Source organism: Hippopotamus amphibius, chromosome 13 (assembly GCF_030028045.1).
Source record: "Hippopotamus amphibius kiboko isolate mHipAmp2 chromosome 13, mHipAmp2.hap2, whole genome shotgun sequence".
Lineage (NCBI taxonomy): Eukaryota > Metazoa > Chordata > Mammalia > Artiodactyla > Hippopotamidae > Hippopotamus > Hippopotamus amphibius.
In genome coordinates this window covers 50,423,769-50,446,421 of record NC_080198.1, presented here as the reverse complement: position 1 = coordinate 50,446,421, position 22,653 = coordinate 50,423,769, and the positions used below count along the sequence as shown (strand labels likewise).

Sequence of the window (22,653 nt, the reverse complement as noted above, 5' to 3'; positions counted from 1 at the left end):
TTCCAAAAAGCTCACTTTATTCTTATTTTGGTAATCTTACCAAAAAGAAATTTGTTAAACTCAGTGAACTGTGATTGGCTTATACCACTATTGTATAACTCCGTCTACTGTACTTCTTTAATTAGGAACTAATCATACCTGTTTATTATATACCAAGGAGCAGCAAATAAAATGCTGGGACTGAATCACCATTATTCCATGTAAAGTTATGAGAAAGAAACTGCACAGTCTAGAACACACAATAGCTATAAAGAGAAACAGGACAACCCTCAAGTATTTGAAAGTATCACATCAATAAATAATTCCTCTTCCCTGCCTAAGTTACAAGGAGGCAGATATTAAAGCAATATTAAAAAAGAATTAATTTACCCAGAATTGAAATGCTTTATAACTTTTCTGGAGGATATTATGCCAAACTGAAAGAACACAAGAAATCCCTGTACCTTCTGATTCAGTAAACTTTAAAAATTAATGCCAAGGAAATGACTGGAGATATGCTAATAAAATATATACATAAAAGAATGATGGCACTGTTTATAACAGCAGAAACATGAAAGCAACCTAGATATAAATATTAGCCATGAATAGTTTTAAATTAATAATTTAAGACAATGAGAAAATGGTCAGGGTAAAATATTAATAAGAAAAAAGGTATACAAAACTATAAAATGAAGGGTGCCAGTTCTGTCCTCCTTCTAAGAAAATATTTGTATGTATAAAAATAATTGGAAAAGTAATTATAAAAATAACTGGAACAAAGTACATCATAATTTATCAGCTGATTATGTCTATATGTAGTGATGTTGCAGATGGTTTCTGTTCCAAATTTTAATCCACAAGCACATATTTAATTAGATGCTGAGTAATCATCTATTAGGAATATTTTAAAAGGGATTGCTATACTTGAATAGTAAATTATAAATTATAAAGTAACAGCTCAGATTCACAAAAAAGTTAAATATTTTCACCATGCATTTCAAATATTAATCCATTTTAAGTCAAATAAGACAATTTCATAAAATAATTATAATGATAGATTAGAAACCTATAACTCAAAATAAAGAAAAAAATACTCCCCTTGTACTAAGTGAAGATAGCCATTTGTTATAAAACTAAGAAACCAAAGAATGCCATTTACTTTTTATCAGAGATAAGTTAAGAATGCATAAATGACATCATGTAATAGGATATAATAACTCACATCTGAATGAGACTACACTCCTAGAATTGCAAGACAACAAGGAAATAATTAAAATACTAAAGTATAAATTACTCAAAATATCCAGAGAAATCAATGAGACATTTCTATTAAACAATATTTTATTTATCTATTTATTTGTATGCATGCAAATATATTTGTGTGTATACTATACCATACCATATTTCTTGCTAGTTATATGACATATTAAAGATATTTAAGGTGAAATATTTATAACAGTTTTTCTATATTTAGAATATCATATGACACAGAAGATAATGTTTGGCTGTATAAAAAGATCAAGAGAACACAACTTACAGAACCTGCTCAAAATATAGTTTTTCTTTCCTTTTTGTTTTTAATAAAAGAACTATAGACAAAAAGAGAAAAAACAAAAATCTTGACGACCATGACTTTCCCACCAGCTATCATAAACAAGGAAAAATCTGTTTTCCCAAATTATAACTAACACACAAATTCATTAACCAAAAAAAAAAAGGGGGGGGGGGAAGAAACTACTATCTTTTTAGCATTAAATATTTACCCTTTTTCTTATGGATTCATTTTACCATAAAAACCTGGCAAAACTAGCACCTGAAAAGTACTCACAGCCTTCTAATTAGTATATGAAAAAATACTCATAAAAAATTCAAAGATAATCAATATGCTAGAAACAGTTTTAAAATGATCAAAGAATGTATTATGTGCTGTATAATTACATAAAACCTGTTTTTTTCTATTTATTATTATCTAATCCAGAAAATATATTTGAGGCAATTTTACTTGACCACCACCCATTTCCTATTGTGACAAATTATTCAATACCCAGTATCTTCAAACATTTTTCCAATGTTAGTGTATTTAAGACTCATGCCCTAGGTGAATATATAAAAACATCACATAAATCAATATTTCTTTAACAACTATAGCATCTGAAAATAGCCAAATTCTGAAAAACCTGCTTTCTCCTTAACAACAAAAACCAAACCAAAACAAAAAAACCAAACCCCAAAAATCCCTTAAATATCTTTTTATGACATCTGAAAAATAAATACTCTCAAGAAAACATAAACTCACATATGTTCTGACAAGAAATATCAAAACACAGTATTTTAAACATTTTTGAAAAGGCAGGACATTCTTCTGTGTGTTGCAACAGACTCTCCAGACCTGCAATCCTGCTGCAGTCATGAATAAACATATTCCTCGGAAGTTCTAAGTATGTGTGGCCATATCAAGGGCATGAGGCATGCACATCAGATTTGAAATAGATTTACATTACCTCCAACCTTAGGGCCACCTGCTGAACCAGGCTTCCTTGCACTGTTGACAGGATTTCCGGATGTTTTAGGTGCAGGAACCTTGAAGGTTGAAGCAGCTGATGACGGCCTATTTCCATCCACTGATTCTTCATCATCAAAGCTTTTATCTGCACAAATCATTAGTAAAATGTATTTTAAGAGAACTAAGCTTTGCTCAATTTTCCATGACTCAAAAATCAAATAAAGCTATATATATAAAGTCATTACTTTCTATGATACATAATACAAAATAAAGCTCCTTTGAATAAGCATTTATATACTGGCTAACACTATACAAAATAACCCAATGTAATCTAAAATCAGGTTGCAATATTATCATATTTTCCACCTATGTATATTAAGTCAAAACATAAGACTAAATACATAAACTCTAAGAATAGTAAAAAGCATTTTTCATTTCTTTGCTACTCATATAAGCATTTTCTGCCAGCTCCTCCCATAGTGCATCTTCTAGCACACCCTGCCTTAGTCCTTATACCCAGATTCTGCAACTTACAATCACAGATCCGTTTGCAAATCAGTCGCCTCATTCCTCTGAAAGCTCTTAATTTCCCTCACCCTAGGATGCTCTGAATAGTTCACATGGCCAAATACAATAGATTTGATACTAATCAAAGATTCTATCAAAAATAGACAGCAACAACCACAGAACCACCACTGAGGTTTGTGCCGGCATTTTTCTTTCTCTTCCCTGCCCTAGGTGCTGTAACAGCCAATCAGCTACAAGGTTACATCATCTTATGGCAGCTACTGCCAGATGAAAGGTAAAAATTCTCCATGTATTTAAAAAAATCCTCCATGTAGCTGCAACCCTTAGTCTATATCAAAATTTCAAAGGCATTCAATACTAAAGGTTTATAAACCTAAATTTGTTTCCCCTATTTATTTCACATGAAAATTTATACAAATAGAAAATGTTTTCTACGATATTCATTCTGTTGGAGTGCTTATTATTGCATCAGTAAAAACACGGAGTACCACAGTGCTCATTACTGTGCATAATTAACTCTGTAATCTTACAATTTGCTGCTTATTTAAGCCACAGAAACCAAACTGAACAATTTGTTCTCCTAAATGATTATAAAATATTCCACAAAGCTTCTTACGGAATATTTATGAATAACCACGCAAGTATAACCTCCATGTATAAAATGAACCTGCCCACCCCCAACCCACCCTCCAAATCACAAGATGTATGCATTTTACTCGTCTGAGAAGATGGTTTTCTCTAGGACCCTGCACAAACCAACCACGACAAACAAGATGGGCGAGGCAGAGAAGCAGCTTTACCACAGGCTTCAGATCAATATGCCAGAATCTTCCTTTCAGTCTGCATCCCTTACCTATGCGAACATCCAAATCAAGCAGAATAAAATCATCCCTACAAAGGACTGCAAGGCCATCTATTGAATATATTAAAATATATATATACCAGACAAGTGTTAAAACTGTTTCATTTATTGGAAAAAAGAATCAAATAGACACCCTAATATAAACCACATTCCATTTCAGCAAGTGTTTTTCTTAAATAGTACAACTTGTAGGAAAAGAGTATCTTCTAGTTAAATAAATATATATATTTTTTAGCATAATGCTATTGTGGAGCCAGTTTCGATCAATTTAAACCTACGCTCTATAGAGACTGCTCTGTTAAAAACACTAATACAATCCCAAATAAACTTTTTTTTTTGCCACCACATTTAAAAAAAAATGTAGCTAAGAGGGAAAGTATATGTACACAAATCTACAGAGAGAGAGGTACTAAAACACTGAGTAGCCAGAAGTTCCCATGGAAACAGTGTTCTCTGTTCCTACACACACACACACACACACACACACACACACACACAGACACACACACACAAGAAGTGAAATGAGTAAATATCTCTACCACTTAAAAATAATTAACTCAACATTCTCAAACTATTTGGAAATTAACTTTTACCTTTTTATCAAAACAAGGCAGAGAAAAGTATATAAACTGAAGTATACAGTTCAATTAATTTTCACAAAACTAATATGTCAGTGTAACCAGTCTCCAGACCAAAAGATCACTGTCAGCATCCTGTAAGCACCCTCACTGACCCCACAAAGCGCCACTATTTCCTACCAAAGCTAACTAGTGTTGACCTGACTTCTAAAGTCAGTTTTGCCCATTTCTGAACTTTATATAGAAGAAATCACATAACAGGTACTCTAGTACCTAGCTATTTTTCACTCAATATAATATTTGGAAGACGCATTTTCATTGCTTATAGTTTTATAGTGCATGAATGTGCCACAAGTTATTAATATCCATTCTACTGTAGGTGGACATGTGAGTTGTTGCCAGTCTGAGATTATTATAAAATAGTGCTCCTAAAAGGTAAGCAAACAAAATTAAAAGGTTCTAAGGCTTTTAGTATTAATGTGGAAGTAGTAAACACAGTAATTTATTTTAGGTTGTAACAAGTCAAAGATGCATATTGTAACCTCTAGGGCAGTGGTACTCAAAATGTGGTCCCAGCCTAGCAGTTGAGCATCATCTGGCAATTTGTTAGAAATGAAAATTATTAGGCCCCAACTCAAATCACTGAATCAGAAACTCTGGAGATGGAGACCCTGCAATTTGTGTATTAACAAGCCCTCCCAGTGATTATGATACATGATCAGGTTTCAGAACCACAGCCCTATGGCAGGAATAGGCAAACTTTGTATAAAGGGTCATATAGTAAATATTTTAGGCTTTGCAAACCATACATGTATGTAGTCTCTCTGCACAACTACTCAATTACGCCACTGTAGTGTTAAAGCAATGATAACATGACATGTAAACAAACGGGTATGGCTGTGTTTCAATAAAATTTTATGCTATAACACCAATACCTAGAACAATCCTGGAATAACTGTCAAAGCTAACTCTTCTTCATGCTCCCACCTCTGCCTCCCTAGAGTTTATTCTCAACATAATGTGCCAAGTTGAGCAAAGTCACATCACATTGCTGCTCAAAATCCTCCTATGACTCCATAAAGAGGCCTACCAAGACTCTAAGATCTGAGAACTTAAAGATACCACGTAGGTCTCTCCAACCTCATCTCCTACTCACTCTCCATCTTTCACTCCAACCAGCCCACCAGTCTTCTTGCTGTGACTCATACCAGGGGCTCTGCACTTGTTTGCCTAGAATGCTCCTCTCATCCATAGCCACACTGCTCATGCACCTCCTTCAAGTGTTTATTCATCTATCATTTTCTCAATTAGGTCCTCTCTGGATACTAAAATTATAAACTTTCCAACATTCTGACACTACTGATCCATCCCTACTTCCCTGCTTTATTTCTCTCTCTAGCACTTACCATTTATATATTTTACTTATTTTATCACCTCCTCCTCCCAATGAAATGCATTATCTATTAGAGTGGGAACTTTTTGCCCACTGCCGTATCTCAACATGTAGAACAACACTCAGAATGGCATTTTTCATAGTAGGGAGACTTTCTGTCTCCAGTAAAAGCGTTACTAGGTTATTTGAAATGAAACACCAAAGGCAAACAACTATAAACACTGAATAAAATGTACATTTAAAAAAGTCTTAAAAACCTGACAGGTAGTCAGAAATGTAAGGACAAAACTGGTACATTTGAACTTCTGAAGGCCTGTAGGGCAAAGGGAAGAGAATTTAAAACCTACATAAAATGTAAAATCTAAGAGGAGACTTTTCCCACCAAAAGCTGGTGTACCAAAACAACTATACTTGCAACGTTACCTTCTCGCAGTCTCTTACTCTTTTCAAACTTTTCTCAAAAGAGAGCAATAAAGAAGTAAATCAAATGGAGGACTTCATTAAGGTCAACTACTTGGACAGTCGAGACACTCAAGCCCTTAAACTCAGTAGGATCACACTGGTAGTATTCCCAAGCAACAGCCAAAGCAAATGCAAAATTTTCCTGGAAGAAAGTCTCTGGCCTCACATTATTTGCACAAATAATTTTCCAAAGGTGACTCGGTATGACAGGAAACAAAACACCATGAGCAAGAATAAACAGAAAGGAACAGACAACAGGAAAAGATCCTAGAATTCTCAAGCACAGTCTTAAAACACCTATACTTGGAAGCTTTTACTAGGCAAGCTTGAAAATAACTTCAGAAATAAGAAAATTATTTAAAAAGTGACATACATTGTTTTTAAAACAACAAAACAGAATTTCTAAAAATAAAAATACAATAACTGAAATTTAAATTCAGTAGGCATGGGACTTCCCTGGTGGCGCAGTGGTTAAGAATCCACCTGCCAATGCAGGGGACATGGGTTTGATCCCTGGTCTGGGAAGATTCCACATGCCATGGAGCAACTAAGCCTGTGTGCCACAACTACTGAGCCTGCGCTCTAGAGCCCGCGAGCCACAACTACTGAGCTCACGCGCCACAACTACTGAAGCCCACGTGCCTAGAACTGGTGCTCTGCAACAAGAGAAGCCACCATAATGAGAAGTCTGTGCACTGCAACAAAGACTAGCCCCCACTCACCACAACTAAAGAAAGCCTGCGCACAGCAATGACGACCCAATGCAGCCATAAATAAATAAGCAAATAAATAAAGCTATTAAAAAAATTTAGTAGGCAGGCATAATAGTAGATTAGACACAGCTCAAGGGATCATTAGTGAACTAGAAGATAAATCATAAAAAAAATCACCTAGGATACATATAGTAGGTGCTTTAATATTAAGTGAATAAACAAAAAAAGGATCAAGGGACTTCCCTGGTGGTCCAGAGGCTTAAGACTCTGTGCTTCCACTGGAGGGGGTGCAGGTTTGATCCCTGGTCAGGGAACTAAGATCCCACATGCCACATGGCGTGGCCAAAAAAAAAAAAAAAAAAAAACGGGGGGGGGATCAAATACAAAAAGTAAGCTATAAATCATGATTATGTTGACACCTCTCTTCTCACTCCAATGTTTCAAAATGACAATCTATGGTTTGGTGCAGAAACTGAAAAGGATGAACATATTAAAAAATACTAGAGGACAGAAACTAATACAGTGAGCAGGCTGCAGTGGTTTTGTGTATGATGGAGAAGGAGAGAAAAAGGAGGAGAGGAGCTGATAAGAGTAGGAGAAAGAGAAGAAGATGGAGAAGGAAGAGTTGATGGAGGAGGAGGAGGAGGAGATTGGGGAGGAAGAAGAGATGGTGATAGAAGGAAGGAGGAGGTAGAAATAAAAGAAGAGGAGAAGGGGAGGAGAAGGAAGAGATGGAAATAGAGGATGAAGAAATGGAGGAGAAGGGAGGAAGGGGATAAGAAAGGGGGGGGAGGGACAGGCAAAAATTGAGGGGGAGGAAAAAAAGAAGCCCAAGTAGGATAAGGCTTTACTTTTTGTTCCCTTCATATAACACTTGGAAACTGTCCTCAGCAAGCACTGAGGTATTACAGGCCCACGATCCTATATCTGCATGCCTGAAAGCCAAAAAGCTCTTGAAGCCCACCTTTACTTGTTTCATCTCTTTAAATTCATTTGGTGGCAGAATCTGAACTGATTTGAACTCAGTTAACAGCAAAACACGATGTGAACTGACAAGAGACTATTCATTGTCTTTAACTCATGAATTTGTATACATTTAACTGCAAAACTATTAATGTGTTTGATTACAAGGTACAACCTCAGATCCAACTGCAGTTGTTATATAACGTATGGTGTATGACCGTATTACTTTTCTATAATCTGACATATTCTGAATTCCAAAACACAACTGGGCCCCACGGTTTCTGATAAAAACTAGTAATTCATATTACCATAATCAAGTCCCTTCCCTTTTTTCTTTTTCCCTTCTAACAAAAGCCATGTATTTAAACATTCCACTTCACTTTTATGGGTACATGTATTTGAAATTTCTGCTTCTGAATTCATATAAAAGATGACAAACTGTTCCATCTAACATGGCAAATAAAAGAGCAAGCCAAAACTTTCTGCCATTTCCAAAAAAAAAAAAAATTCATTTGGTGTGGATTTTCTTCAGTGAACCAACCAGTTCCGTAAGAACCCACGTCACAGATTTTTATGCAAAAAATATACTTTCTTATTAAGTAGTTTCTTATAACCAAAGTTCCTCTTTTCACTTAAAGCTATATCCTTCCTTATTCTAATTAAAACAATGAGTAAAAGGACTTTGGATTTCTAAACTGTTTTATACTCTTGCATATCCAGCAATGACCATGGTCATAGCTAAATTAACAACTGAAACTAGGAAACAATAATTCCTATAAGCTATCGTATCATAGGTACTCAGAAAACTTAAAAACATTTCAGTTATCCACTCTCCACTCTGTTTTTACAACAGTATACTCTCCTTGGCTTTTATCTGACCTCAGAAGTCCCTGTAGCTCAGTGTCTTCCTCCTTTACTCAACTACTAAATGTTGAATATCTTCCTTCCCTGCAGACAACACACTTTCTAAATGGCTTCAACCATTCTCAAGAGTTTTAAATATCTTCTATATACACTCGCAACTCTCAAATGTTTTTTTCTTCAACAAAGAAATGGCAAGTGGAGAAAAAGAAAGAGAGATAAACAGAGGTTTAAGAGAGATATCAACTAATTGCAATGGTGAACCTTGTTTGAATCCTAATTCAAACTGTCAAAAGATATTTATGAAACAATCCAGGAAATGTGAACACTGAATACTTGATACTATGTATTCATTTTTTAGATGTGAAAATGGTACTGTAATTGTCTTTTAAAAAGATGTTTTACTTTATTTTATATATGTGTAAGAGTGCACCTGCATATGTGCACACAAACACATCCCAGTCCAGCAGGATAGTAGGGCTGGGGCAGACAGGCAGGGGTACAGATGAATAAAGACTGGCCATGTATTGATAATTTCTTGAAGCTGGATAATGGGCGGTAAGGGAGGTCTGTTATAATATATTCTCTATTTCTGGGTATGTTTGAAATTTTCCCTTAAAAAAATTATGGTAATTTGAACATTTTACTCTCTTGCTCAAAACCCTGCAATGGAACCAAAACAAATGATAAGCAACATCATAAGAGCAAAGAAAATGAAGCAAGGCAGAGAGTATGTGCAATCAGCACCTAAAGATAGCAACAACTTCTTATAAGATGCAAATAAAAAGAATGGGAGGCTTCTGAAGAATAATACCATAGCAAAATTGCAACTTAGAATTCTCGAAAGCAGAATGGAACAGCAGAGAGAACTGATCCACCTTGTAGAATGACAGAGAAGTGACAATTTCCAAGCTGGTAAGTACCGGGCTGATTAGCAAGGAACAACTGCAAACCTGTGGAATGATTTCATCATTAAGCTCTTCCCACCCCCAACTCAGGGAGCTCAATATTTCACACACAGGTGTGCACGTGCATTCTGTAAAAATGGAACCACCAGCAAAGGAAAACGACAGTTCTTAGAACCATTTAAAATCCTTTGGTTTGCCAAAATTAAAATTTAATAGAACTAGATGAAAAAGTCAAGGAAATCTCCCAGAACACCGAATATATAAGAGAAAAACATAAAACTTAAGAGAGAAGACAAAGCATAAAAGACACAGTGAATCAACCCAGAAGGTTCAATACCCGACTAATAATAATTCCATAGGCAGAGACTAAAACCAATGAAGGGGAGAAATTTATTAAAAAAAAAAAAAAAGATTTCCCAGGGCTAAAGAAAGCCACGAGCTTTCAGAAAGTAAAATAATCAAATAGTAAAAACTAAGAATGTCTTCAATTTAAACTAAAATGAAAAATTTCAGTAAAATGATTAGAAATTAAAAATCAAAGTACTTTAAGATAAAATAATCACCAGGTTTTAATACTCATATGAAGAGGACTTTCTAGCTGGCAAAATGGTTAAAAATCCGCCTGCCAATGCAGGGGACATGGGTTTGAGCCCTGCTCCAGGAAGATCCCACATGCTGTGGAGCAACTAAGCCCATGCACCACAACTACTGAGACTCTGTGCCACAATAGTTGTGGAAGCTCACGAACCTAGAGCCCATGCTCCACAACAAGAGAAGTCACTGCAATGAAGAGCCCGCGCACCACAATGAAGAGCAGCCCTCACTTGTCGCAACTAGAGAAAGCCCATGCACAGTAACAAAGACCCAATGCAGCCAATAAATAAATAAATAGATAGATAAAATTTATTAAAAAAAGATTCCACTTTCCCCAAAACAAAATTCACATGAAGATACTGTGTTCAACAACACAGTTAATCTTAAATAGCTAACTATTTTATTTATTAAAAATAAAGTCTAGTCCATACAAAGTTTAAGAGGGGCCAAGAAATTTGATAAAGTCTCTTAAAATTTCTAGGTAGATATTAACTCATTAGTTAAAAAAATATTTGAAGACTTTTACCCTCCTCTTTAAAGGGGTCTTTAAAAGTTTAAGACCTTCAATAGTTCAGTGAAGTAAAAGAATAAACACAATTTAAACCGTTATTTGGTATTAATAAAAATAAATAACATTTCATGATAACCATAATATCAAACTAAACAATAAATGAAGCACATAATAAGGCTTATTAAGAACCTTTACAAAATGTAGTCATTTCAGGTAGTTAAAATTTCATGACAGCTACAGCTTGGTTATAACAGCTGTCAAGAACATGAACCATACAGTCTACATGTACAAAGAACAGTCAGGTTCATTACCAACATTGCATTTGAGGATATGTTGCTACTGATGGCCAACATTTTGTACCCAGATGGGTAAATGGGTCTATCAAGAAGATTTTCAATCTTATTTCCCACTATTTATCTGCCTTTATTGCTGCTGAATGCCCAATTTTTTCTTCCCTGTAATTTACTTTTTCTCCTCATAGACTCTTTTTTTTCCTTATTGCTGCTAAAAGTCTGCCCTTTTGGCCAGTAAGTTAAAGGGTTGCTTTCTTTCAGTGACTTAAATTACCCAATCCTAGTATATCACATAGAATATTGAAGGGTTTGGAAAAACAGAGCTCTATTCAGCATTAATTTCTTGCTATTGTTCCCTACCCCCCAATACCAGTAGTTTTATGTCAGTTTGGAGTGGTTATATCACCATTTGTATGTATTTTTTAAGAGATTCATGTTTGGAATAATAGACTGTGTTGAAATGTTTAAAGTTTAGAAACAGTTTATTTGCAACAAAACCTTATTTCTTTCCAGCCACTCTGCAGCATAACAACAAAAGGCCAAATTCCTCTCATGAGCTTTTGAGGCAGATTTCAGGGCTCAGCGCCACATAATAATCCTACAGGTTTTTAACTCTATCTGGTCTGACTGCCTAGAGCTACTTCACAATCATTTGACTGCTTGGTTTTACACTCTTGGCTGAGGATAAAGACAACTAAACAGAAAGGCACCTGAGAGCCACCCCCAGCAACTTTTCAATTGATAGTCATCACAGTGCATCACAGAACTGAGTTTGCCTAGAAATAAAACTGTTAATAAAACCTTTCATGTGGCCTTGAAGTTAAGCCCATATAACATAATTAATAGATAACAGATTAACAACCGGAATATATAAAGATCAACTATAAATAAACAAAAAGTCAAAATCAAAAAGTTGGCTAAAGATGCCAGAAAGCAACACACAAAAAAAGAAAATACAAACAACCAAACATATGAAGAAGATCAACCTTATTAGAAAGAAGACGTTTTTTAAAAGGGTGAGATATTTTTTCACCCATCTGATAGGCAAATTTTAAAAGGATTAATAATAATGAGAACTGAAAGGAATGCCAAGATAGAAGGCACTGTTGGTAGGAATATAAGTGGTAAAGCCCCTTTTGGAGGAAATTAGTGACAGCTAACACAATTTGAAATGAACAAAGACTTTAACCCAGAAATTCTACTGCTAATTATTTTAAAAAATATATATGTGCACACAAACATGACTTGTACAAAGGTGTTTATTTCAGAATCACTTAGAGAAGTTTTATGTGATTAAGCAATCTGAAATTCCATAGACAAAGAAATGCTTATGATAACATCCATACTATGGAATACTATGCAACAGTTCAAACAAATGAAACAGTTACACAGGCTGGCACTAACAAACCCATCACTATGCCATACTAAGTAGACATAGTAAATGGCAAAGATATGTTAAGAATGATACCATTTATATTAACATAGTCAAAACAAAATCATTTATTTTGATACTTAATATGCACATAAGGCAGAGTAAAAGGTATGAAAAGACAAACTCCATACTAATAAATATTTATTTCTGCTTATCCCTGGGCTTGGGACTTGGAGGTGGTTCTGAGAGGATTTTTGCTTTATCTGTATTGTTTCAATTTTGAAAAAGAGAAGATATTTGTGTATTAAAGAATTAAAAAAATAGGTTAGGAACAGCATAATTCATTTGTTTATGTGTTCACATGATATTAGTATGATGTATGTGTATTACATGTGAGAAAGACTAATATACAGAGGAGTATATATGAAACCGTTAAGAACTGTAAATCCCAAGACAATCTTTACTACTGTTTAGATTTTTAATTTTTAAATAAACATGTATTACTTTATCAATAAAATCCAATAAAAGTATTTTCATTTTAAAGAAGAGAATATGCAGAAAGGTTACCCTCTGAGCTTTATAAGAGGTTGTTACTTTGATTTTTTAAAAATCGATACATTCCTAAACAGTCTGAATGTATTTAGTATTATTTGAAAAAAGAAAAATTAAGTAAATATACATTGATAGCCATTGAACCTATAATGCTTAAGAAAGAAATAAAATCTGGATATGACCCAAATCAAATGGAACACTTAGAGTTGCCTGTAAATTAAGGTTTAGAAATAACAATCAAACAAACTTGGCAATGCTCTTAGGTACATGAGAACTTAACTTGTTAATTTTGATGGCTTTTGCCTTAAAACCTGGAAGTTAAAATTACATTATAAGGACATACAAAACATTTATGTAAATTCTTGGAATAACCTATAACAATATGCAAAGCCAGATTTACTATCATATTTCCATTAACATGTATGTAATAGTTTAAATGACTGTTTACCAATATCATCCTTTTGATAAAGTTTGTACCCTATTCCTCATCATCCCAAGGGGACAGACTCCTTAAAGAGAAGTCATTATACAGTCATAGAAGAAGGCTGAAACTGTTAGAGTTAAAACTCCCAAATACAGATCAGTATTCCTTAAGAACATAGTGAAAAATACACAAAACATTTTTGAAGTAACCTCAAATTCCCCTTCGTACACATCTCTAGTGTTGATGCGATTATAAAGTATACCTCTAAGCATCTTAACAAAAGGTTTAATAATGAAAAAAAAAGCTCAAGTATTTAGGTGTTATGAAGGACTAAATGCACATTTGAGGCTCTAGATTTGACTCTGGTTTGCTCTGTGCCTGGATCTGGGACTTATAATCTCAACAAGCCTTAGCTTCTCAATCTGTGAAATGGAAATATCAAAATACTCTGTACACTTCACAGTTATTTGTACCTTAGGAGTTAATGTACAATAAGTATACTCAAGTGCTTTGGAAAACTATACAGCACTACATAAATATATTTTTAAAATTATTCTTATTACACATAAAACACTGGCAAAATCAATTTTTGATCAAATTTTACCTGTATACAATTTGTAAAAGACTAAATATTTTCTAGAGAACTATTTACTAGGGACATTGACAAATCACAAGCATATCAATTAAAATAGTGTCCACAGCAAGCCATTTTGCTTCTTTACATAGTTTATCACCACAGAATTCTACTTGTTGTCAAATACAACAGAAGAGATGTCAAGCTAGCTAACTAAGCCTCCCTGCCAAATCTGTCATTCTTCCAAAGGCCATGTTCTCTCTTCAAAGCTTTTGTATATATTTCATATTTCTTCCAATATCCCTTTATATCCACCACCAAAGACTGAGGGTCTGCTTGGGTTGCAAGGTAAACTGTCATCTTATATTTGCCAGATCCCGTACAGACATATCAAGTAGAAAAAGATACCAAATGACAAGTACGCACACACGTGCATACATGAACACACACACACACACACACACACACACACACACAGTGTCCTTCATTCTTAAGGGAGAAATATATTTCTTATACAGCAGATGACCGTCACTTTAAAAGGAAGTGTATAGCACAAGCAAAAAAACAAAAATAAATCTTACTCACCATCTCCCATAGCCATTCAGATGGTCCAGGGAGCTCTCTCAAACCAAGAGGTCAAACAGCACGGCAAATAAATGCAGCTCGGTGCCTGCGCCACTGGGCTCGGCCTGCAGCCTGCAGACACCCTGCAGACACCCGGAGCACTGTATGACCCAGGCCGCGCTGCAGCTCTGCACCGCAATAGCCAACAGCTGCTACTCCACTTCAAAATAAAAGTCTGGGGTCTTGCTGAAAACCCTCGTCTATTTAGCAGAGCCTAGCAGAGCCTGATCAAGATTATTCTTTAACTGCACATATGAGGTTAGATATATGTTATGGTGCTTCTCCTTGTGCTGGCTGCCTGAAATTTAATGTAAGAAAAGCTCTGGGAGCCAAGAAATGCCATCCCACTGGGGGACTTTTAATGCAATCATCAAAACACAAGGCATGTGTTCAGCAATCATTTTCTGCTTCCCTAAAGATATCCATGTAATCAGTAGCAATCACATGATCTATGGATTAACTGATTTGTGCCTTTTTTAAAGGTTTTCATCCTTTTGTCGTTACCTTTTAATATTTACAGCAGAAGACTGCTAGAAGTGCACAAACAGGAATAGCCCAGTTTCCATGATTAACTGCTCCCATTATGCAGGAAGCATTTCTGGCTGCCGTAAACAAATCACGTCAAAGGCAGCCCATCAAAGGCTGCTCTGTGTGCGGACAGCAGGGCCGCACGGAACAAAGCTTGCTTCTGGTGGAGGAGACAACCTAGCCAGTGCGCAGCTGCAGGGAAACGGAGCACCCTCCATCCAAGCTGCACAACCATCAGTATATTGTCAAGCTCCAAGAAGGCCCTGGGGCTCATGTTCACAAACAGATACGTTTTTAAATCAACCTAAGAAAAGGGCTGTTTTGCTTTTCACCAAAGGGTATGTTATAAACTAGACTGCAAGTTACCTTATTGCCTCTTATAGCCAAATATCAAGGTAATTTCAAAGCCTAATTTCTATGCTCTATTTTATTGCCAGGCTCCTAAAACAATTCTTTTCCTAGCAACTGTTTTCAAACAGAGAAGCTGGGAAATATTTTACAATGATACATGCCAAGACTGCATTAGGTCTTACACACACTTGACAAATCAGAATTATGCATAGTTTTTTCAGTGAAAAAGAAAAAGACTTGCAGTCACAGCCACTAACACGTCCATGTTTATCTCGGTTAGCATAGGAGCCTGTCTAGAAAGCTCCATGACGAGACACCAGACCCTGCCATGATCACAGGGGCCTGCAACTTTCAGTCTTTTCCTTCCTACAGGGCTGGTGTTGCCTTCTTTCAGCCATGATTTGATTAATTTTAAATCCAGTTTCCTTCTAATAGCAGAGCTAATTCCACTGCACTTAAGGATTCTTCTTAACTTATTCTGTAATACAAGAATTAAAGTAAGGCTTGAAAAACCCTCAAGACCAAAAAAAAAAAAAAAAAATGCCATGCCATGCATTTCTCACTATTCCCAAATTAAACAACATGCTCAAATCTCTGATAACAGAATTTACTTTGTGTTCTTGAGTTTGCTGAAGTAATGCTCTAGAAATCTGTCAGAGTTCAATCAAAACTTAAAAGAGTACAGATATGGTAATCATGAAAGAAATCAGAGACAAATGCATGAGATGCAAAGTTATGTATCAGGACATGCATAAGGGGAGAAGAGGTAGAAGGAAGAGGAAATAATTTTTCCAAACAATAATTGTATGTAAGATAATGTTAGGCCATGTCACTTCCACTTACCACATGCTTCTCCAGCCTAAAACCCTTCCTATTCCCAGAAGTCTATCAAAACTCCTCCCAAAGCCTATAAGAACCTCAAATCATGATTCCTGCTTACGTTTCCAATTATCTCTCATACATGGTCTCCCTTCCAATCTAGCCCTAGCCTCACTAGGCTCCAGTCAGCCCTGGCCTCCCTTCCTTTCTTCAAATATACTAAGACCTTTTCCACCTCTTGGCCTTTGTGATCACATTTTCTCTGCCCAAAGCATTTTTCCTACCATGTATCCAATGACTACCTCATTCTCCTTTATCAGGTCTCAATTCAAATATGTCAACTCTCAGAGAGGTTTGTCCCACTATGCTATCTAAAGTGGCATCACTGAGTTACTTAACACTTCCATACCCTATTTACTTCACTTAATGACTGTGCAGATGACAACTTTTAACTACAGTGACTCTTAAAAAGTTATGCCACCTTTACAACAAATCCTCTGGGTTTTGTTTGTTTCTGTCTATATTTAGGAAAATGACTTTTTCATCCCAAAACACTCTAAATGAATATAAGAAGTATGATATTTCATTATTATGGTTTCAGAAAAAGACACACTTTATGGTAAATAAAAATTTTTACCTACCATAATAGTTTCTAATCACAGAATATCAGATGTGACAAATCCAAATTGAATGCCATGTTTGGGTGAACTGACAATAATTTGCTTTGCATATGTGCACCAAGTGAGAGAGAGAAGAGGTGGTATCTTTAATGGGTCTTCAATCTGTTGTGTGCATGAACTATTCCCACAAGTTTCCATGATGAGCCTTTATTTTGCCTAAATGTTTTCCTCGTCTCTAACTTTATTTTCAAGTTTTAGTTTGAGTGCACAATAACAATGAGCCAACAAGGGACTGAAAATTATATGGGGAAAAACTGCACAGAAATAAAAAAAGGAGTTGAATAAACCTTCATCATATTTTAGGTATAAACTATTTATTTGCCTTCAAATTGCTAGTTATAAAAATTTGTTTTCGGTCCTCAATTAATATATTTTTCTACCTGTGAACATTATTCAAGCATCTTGGGTTGGAATGAAACACAGCATGTTAGTTAGGAAAAACTAGGAAATAACTTTTTCATTTAATGGCTTTTCATTTAGCAGCAAGGATTTTCAGGAATAATTTAAATTCATTAAACAAAGAGTAGTTGAATTTCTTCCATTACCAACTGTAATCACTCTGGATATCCATTTGTTTACTCGTTTATGATCTCTCTCACTAGAATGTAGGCTCCTCAAGGCAAAAACTTTAACTGTCTTCTTCACTGTTGTGACATAATCCATCTACATTTTAAGAAGACCATTCTCACTTCAGGATAGACAATAGATTCCAGGGGTCAAATGTGGAACCAAAATCTATTGCAGTGATGCAGGTAAAAGCTAACGGAGACTTAGAGTAGGGTTTTAGCAAGTGGAGACAGGGAAAAAAAAAAAAAAAAAAAGCAAATTTGGCATATATTAGGATTTCAGAGGTAAAAATGACTAGTTGGAATGGGAGATCAATGTTAACTAACTTTTTTTAAAGCTCTTTATTGGAATATAATTGCTTTACACAATACTAACTAATTCTAATCAGGAAAGTTTCTAGCCTGAGCTGATGGTGGTGCCACTGACTGAAATGGGTAAATTGGGAGAACAGACTTGAGGGAAAGGAAGAGACAACAGCCTTTAACTTTTGGAACTGTTAAGCCTGAGCTGTCTATTAGACATACAAATGGAAATATCATTGAGGCCACAGGCTCCCAGATCTAGAGCACAGAGAGATAAATGAGGGCTAGACCTACACATTTAGGAGTTATCAGCAAATAGTTATCATTTAAAGCCTTTGGGCTGGATTAGATCACTGAGAAAGAATAAAGACAAGAGGAGAGAGAGGCTTGGGCCCTGGAACCTGCCAACATGATAAATGGGCCTTCCTCTTCTAGTCTCATCCCTTATTAACATAGCCATTAAAGTATTTTTCATTGACAGCATAATACTGTCATCAAAAGCATCATGACCAATTTTTACACACCAATAAATATATTATAGACTTTAATATTCACATATGACTATACTTGCAATACTCAGATTATAATCTCCAAAACAAAAAGATTTCTGAAAACTCTCTTCAAGAGAAATAAATGCCAGATACCAACCCCAAACCTCCCTGTTTATGGAGGGAGAATCAAAAGAACAAGAAATGGGAGCTAAAAGAATAGGAAACAAAAAATCTTCTATTTTGAAGGTAACATAAATAACCTCACAAAATACAAGGACAATACTTTCCAAATAAACCACATCCAAATAATAAGTATTTTACATTTTTAGTATGCATTATACTTTTCTTCTTAGGGCTGTAACTACATAGTCTGGAATACACAAATGAGAAAGCACTATAAATGATATGAAAATACACAAGTCTTAATTCAAGGAATTTTAACAATTCTCCATCTTCTTGCTGTTTCTGGTTTCTATGGAAATGGACAGAGGTAACAGCTAGAAAAATAAGGACAAGGTACTTAAAATACCTTCTTTTCAAAGAGGAGTGAGAAACAGCTGGCAACCAGAGTGAGGATTGGTAGTGCTGAAGTCAATTTATGCTTCTGTAAGTTTAGATTAGGGTAGACACAATCTTTTTAACACTAAATTCTCACTCCATCTGCCTTCCTGCAACACAACAAGGCTGAGTCTTGGTTTAATTCAAAGATAAAGAACTAAGTTTTACTAGTAACTAGTTTTTCTATTATTTGACTATAACAACTCATATACCAAATTTTTTCTCTAACGTCATGCATATTACTAAGCTAACCACACTCTCTCTAATATGAACCTACTTTCCCAGGCGGAAAAACCATCTCTATCTTTGGAAACAATATATTCTTCACATGTATGGTTAATTAATACTTAAGGACTGAAGGTAAATGCTACCCAATAAGACCAAACACAATTTAGCAACCTTATAAAAAGAAAAGCAACCACAAAATCAAATAAATGCCAGATACCAACTCCAAACCTCCTTCAATTCCAACTTGGTCTCATTTTAATTAAGAAGCCAAAAGTGATTACACTGGTGAAGTTCCTATGTCTGTTTCTCTTCACTAGTATCATCACTGATAGTCTACACATAGGTGTAACAGAGTAATCAATCCTACAACTTCTCCTAAAAACAACTAAGTAAAACAATTGCTCTAGGATCACAGGCAAAACAGTCTCTGACATAAATCGTACCAATATTTTCTTAGGTCAGTCTCCCAAGGCAACAGAAATAAAAACAAAAATAAACAAGTGGGACCTAATCAAACTTACAAGCTTTTGCACAGCAAAGGAAACTATAAAACAAACAACCAAACACTGAAAAGACAACCTATGGAATGGGAGAAAATATTTGCAAAGGATGTAACAGACAAGGGCTTAACTTCCAAAATATACAAACAGCTCATATAAGTCAACAACAAAAAAACAAACAACCCAATCAAAAAATGGGCAGGAGACCTAAGTAGACATTTCTCCAAAGACATACAGATGGCCAAGAGGCACATGAAAAGATGCTCAACATTGCTAATTATTAGAGAAATGCAAATCAAAGCTACAACAATGTACCACCTCACACCAGTCAGAATGGCCATTCATCAAAAAATCCACAAACAATAAATGCTGGAGACGGTGTGGAGAAAAGGGAACCCTCATGCACTGTTAGTGGAAATGTAAATTGATATAACCACTGTGGAGTACAGTATGGAGGTTCCTTAAAACAGGGGTCCCCAACACGCAGGCCAGTTAGGAACTGGGCCACACAACAGCAGGAGATGAGTGGCAGGTGGGCGAGTGACAGAAGCTTCATTTGCCACTTCCCACTGCTTGCATTACCACCCGAACCATTCCCCCCATCCATGGAAAAATTGTCTCCCACGAACCAGTCCTTAATGCCAAAAAGGTTGGGGACCGCTGCCATAAAAAACTAAAAACAGAACTACCATATGACCCAGCAATCTCACTACTGGGCATATACCCAGAGAAAACCATAATTCAAAAAGACACAAGCACCATAATGTTCACTGCAGCCCTATTTACAATAGCCAGGACACGGAAGCAACCTAAATGTCCATCAACAGAGGAATGGATAAAGAAGATATGGTACATATATACAATGGACTATTACTCAGCCATAAAAAGGAACAAAACTAGGTCATTTGTAGAGACGTGGATGGACCTAGAGTGTGTCATACAGAGTGAAGTAAGTCAGAAAGAGAAAAATAAATAGCGTATATTAACGCATATATGTGGAATCTGAAAAAATTGGTATAGATGATCTTATTTGCAAAGCAGAAATAAAGATACAGACGTAGAGAACAAACGTATGGATACCAAGGGGGAAAAGTGGGGAGGAATGAATTAGGAGATTGGAATTGACATATATACACTATTGATACCATGTATAGATAACTAATGAGAACCTATTATACAGCACAGGGAACTCTACTCAATGCTCTGTGGTGACCTAAATGAGAAGGAAATCCAAAAACAGGGGATATATGTATACGTACTGCTGATTCACTTTGCTGTACAGTATAAACTAACACAATATTGTACAGCAACTGTATGCCAATTAAAACAGAGGGAAAAAAAAGATATGGTACATATATACAATAGAATACTACTCAGCCATAAAAAAGAATGAAATAATGCCATCTGCAGCAACATGGATGCAACTAGAGATTATCATACTAAGTGAAGTAAGTCAGAAAGACAAAGACAAATACCATATGATATCACCTATATCTAGAATCTAAAACATGACACAAATGAACCTATCTACAAAACAGAAACAGACTCACAATCAAAGAGAAACAGACTTGTGGTTACCAAAGGGGGGGAGGGATGGACTGGGAATTTGGGGTTAGTAACTGAAAACTTTTATATATAGACTGAATAAACAACAAGGCCCTACTGTATAGCACAGGGAACTATTTCCATATCCTGGAATAAACCATAATGGAAAAGAATATTAAAAAGAATATATATATGTGTATAACTGAGTCACTCTGCTGTACAGCAGAAATTAACACAAAACTGTAAATCAACTACACTTCAACTAAAAAAAATTTTTAAAAACCACAGTTACTCTGGGAGTAAAAATTACATTTTATGCATAGAACACAGAAGGCAAGAGGGTCATTATATCTTCAACCCAGAAGATATCAAAAATAAGGCAAAAGAATAGTATCATTTTACACAATTAACCCATTATTAAATTTTCACTTACACGGAAAGAGTCACAAAATAGGTAATGATCAGCAGGATACAAAGACCTTGTTACTATATCCTAGCCAAGTTTTAAGCCACAAAGTCAAATCAGCTGAATCAGTGATATAATAGTTGCCTTTAAGACATATTTTAGGGTCTAAAACTTTGCTACATAATCTCAGAAATATTTGAAAACTGGAATAACAATTATTCTTACCTTTGCAGACACTTAAAATCATACCGCCTGAATTTTGCACTTCATCAAATTTGGCAAGTATCATCTCTAATCTGGAAATAAAGAATGAATTTTGTTTGTTTTACATACAGTTTTAATTAGAAACAATTTCCTTCACCATCTCCCTGAGGAAAAACAATTCCAGGGATTCAGTTAGCTCTAAACAACTAACTCTCTTTTATAATTAACTCACTGAAAGCAGACACAAAACCCATCTCTTCAGTAGAGTGAAGCAGTCAAATACAGGTAGCACTCTACACACGTGCAGGTATATTTGTGGGAAGGTAACTTTCAGGGGTAGGGGATTACAATGTACAAATAAATAAGCTACAAGGATATACAGTACAACACAGGGAATATAGCCAATATTTTATAATAACGATAAGTGGAATATAACCTTTAAAAATTGTGAATCACTATGTTGTACACCCAAAACTTATATAATATTGTACATCAACTATACCTCAATTTTTTTAAAAAAGATAACTTTCACACAAAGCATTTTCATCTGTTTTATCACATAAATTATTTCTCCAAACTCATCAAAAATACTTTAGTTTCAACCTTACATTGAATACACTCAGTAACCAAGACATTTTTTAAAAGAACTTAAAAATCATGCTAAGGAAACAAGGCAAACATAAAAACAATAAAATATAAAATGTCAGAAATTAAAGTGATGCTGATATGTGATGTTTTTCCTATTAACCTATTTTAATTCAACACCTATTAGCACTTCTG

General features: G+C 35.2%; 1 protein-coding gene across 14 annotated transcripts in view; it reads right to left on the bottom strand.

Moving 5' to 3' along the window:
• Nucleotides 1-22,653, bottom strand: part of CLASP2 (cytoplasmic linker associated protein 2) — a 155,602-nt gene that overhangs the window by 109,325 nt on the left and 23,624 nt on the right. For 13 of the 14 annotated variants that reach the window (XM_057704441.1, XM_057704442.1, XM_057704446.1 and 10 more), the window contains exons 7-8: nt 21,895-21,965; nt 2,481-2,627 (exon numbers count right to left, since the gene is read on the bottom strand). In XM_057704441.1, the coding sequence (XP_057560424.1) occupies nt 2,481-2,627; nt 21,895-21,965 (218 nt within the window). Of the gene's footprint in view, nt 1-2,480; nt 2,628-14,655; nt 14,791-21,894; nt 21,966-22,653 lie in introns of those variants that run through there. The other variant, XM_057704452.1, reaches the window with a different exon arrangement.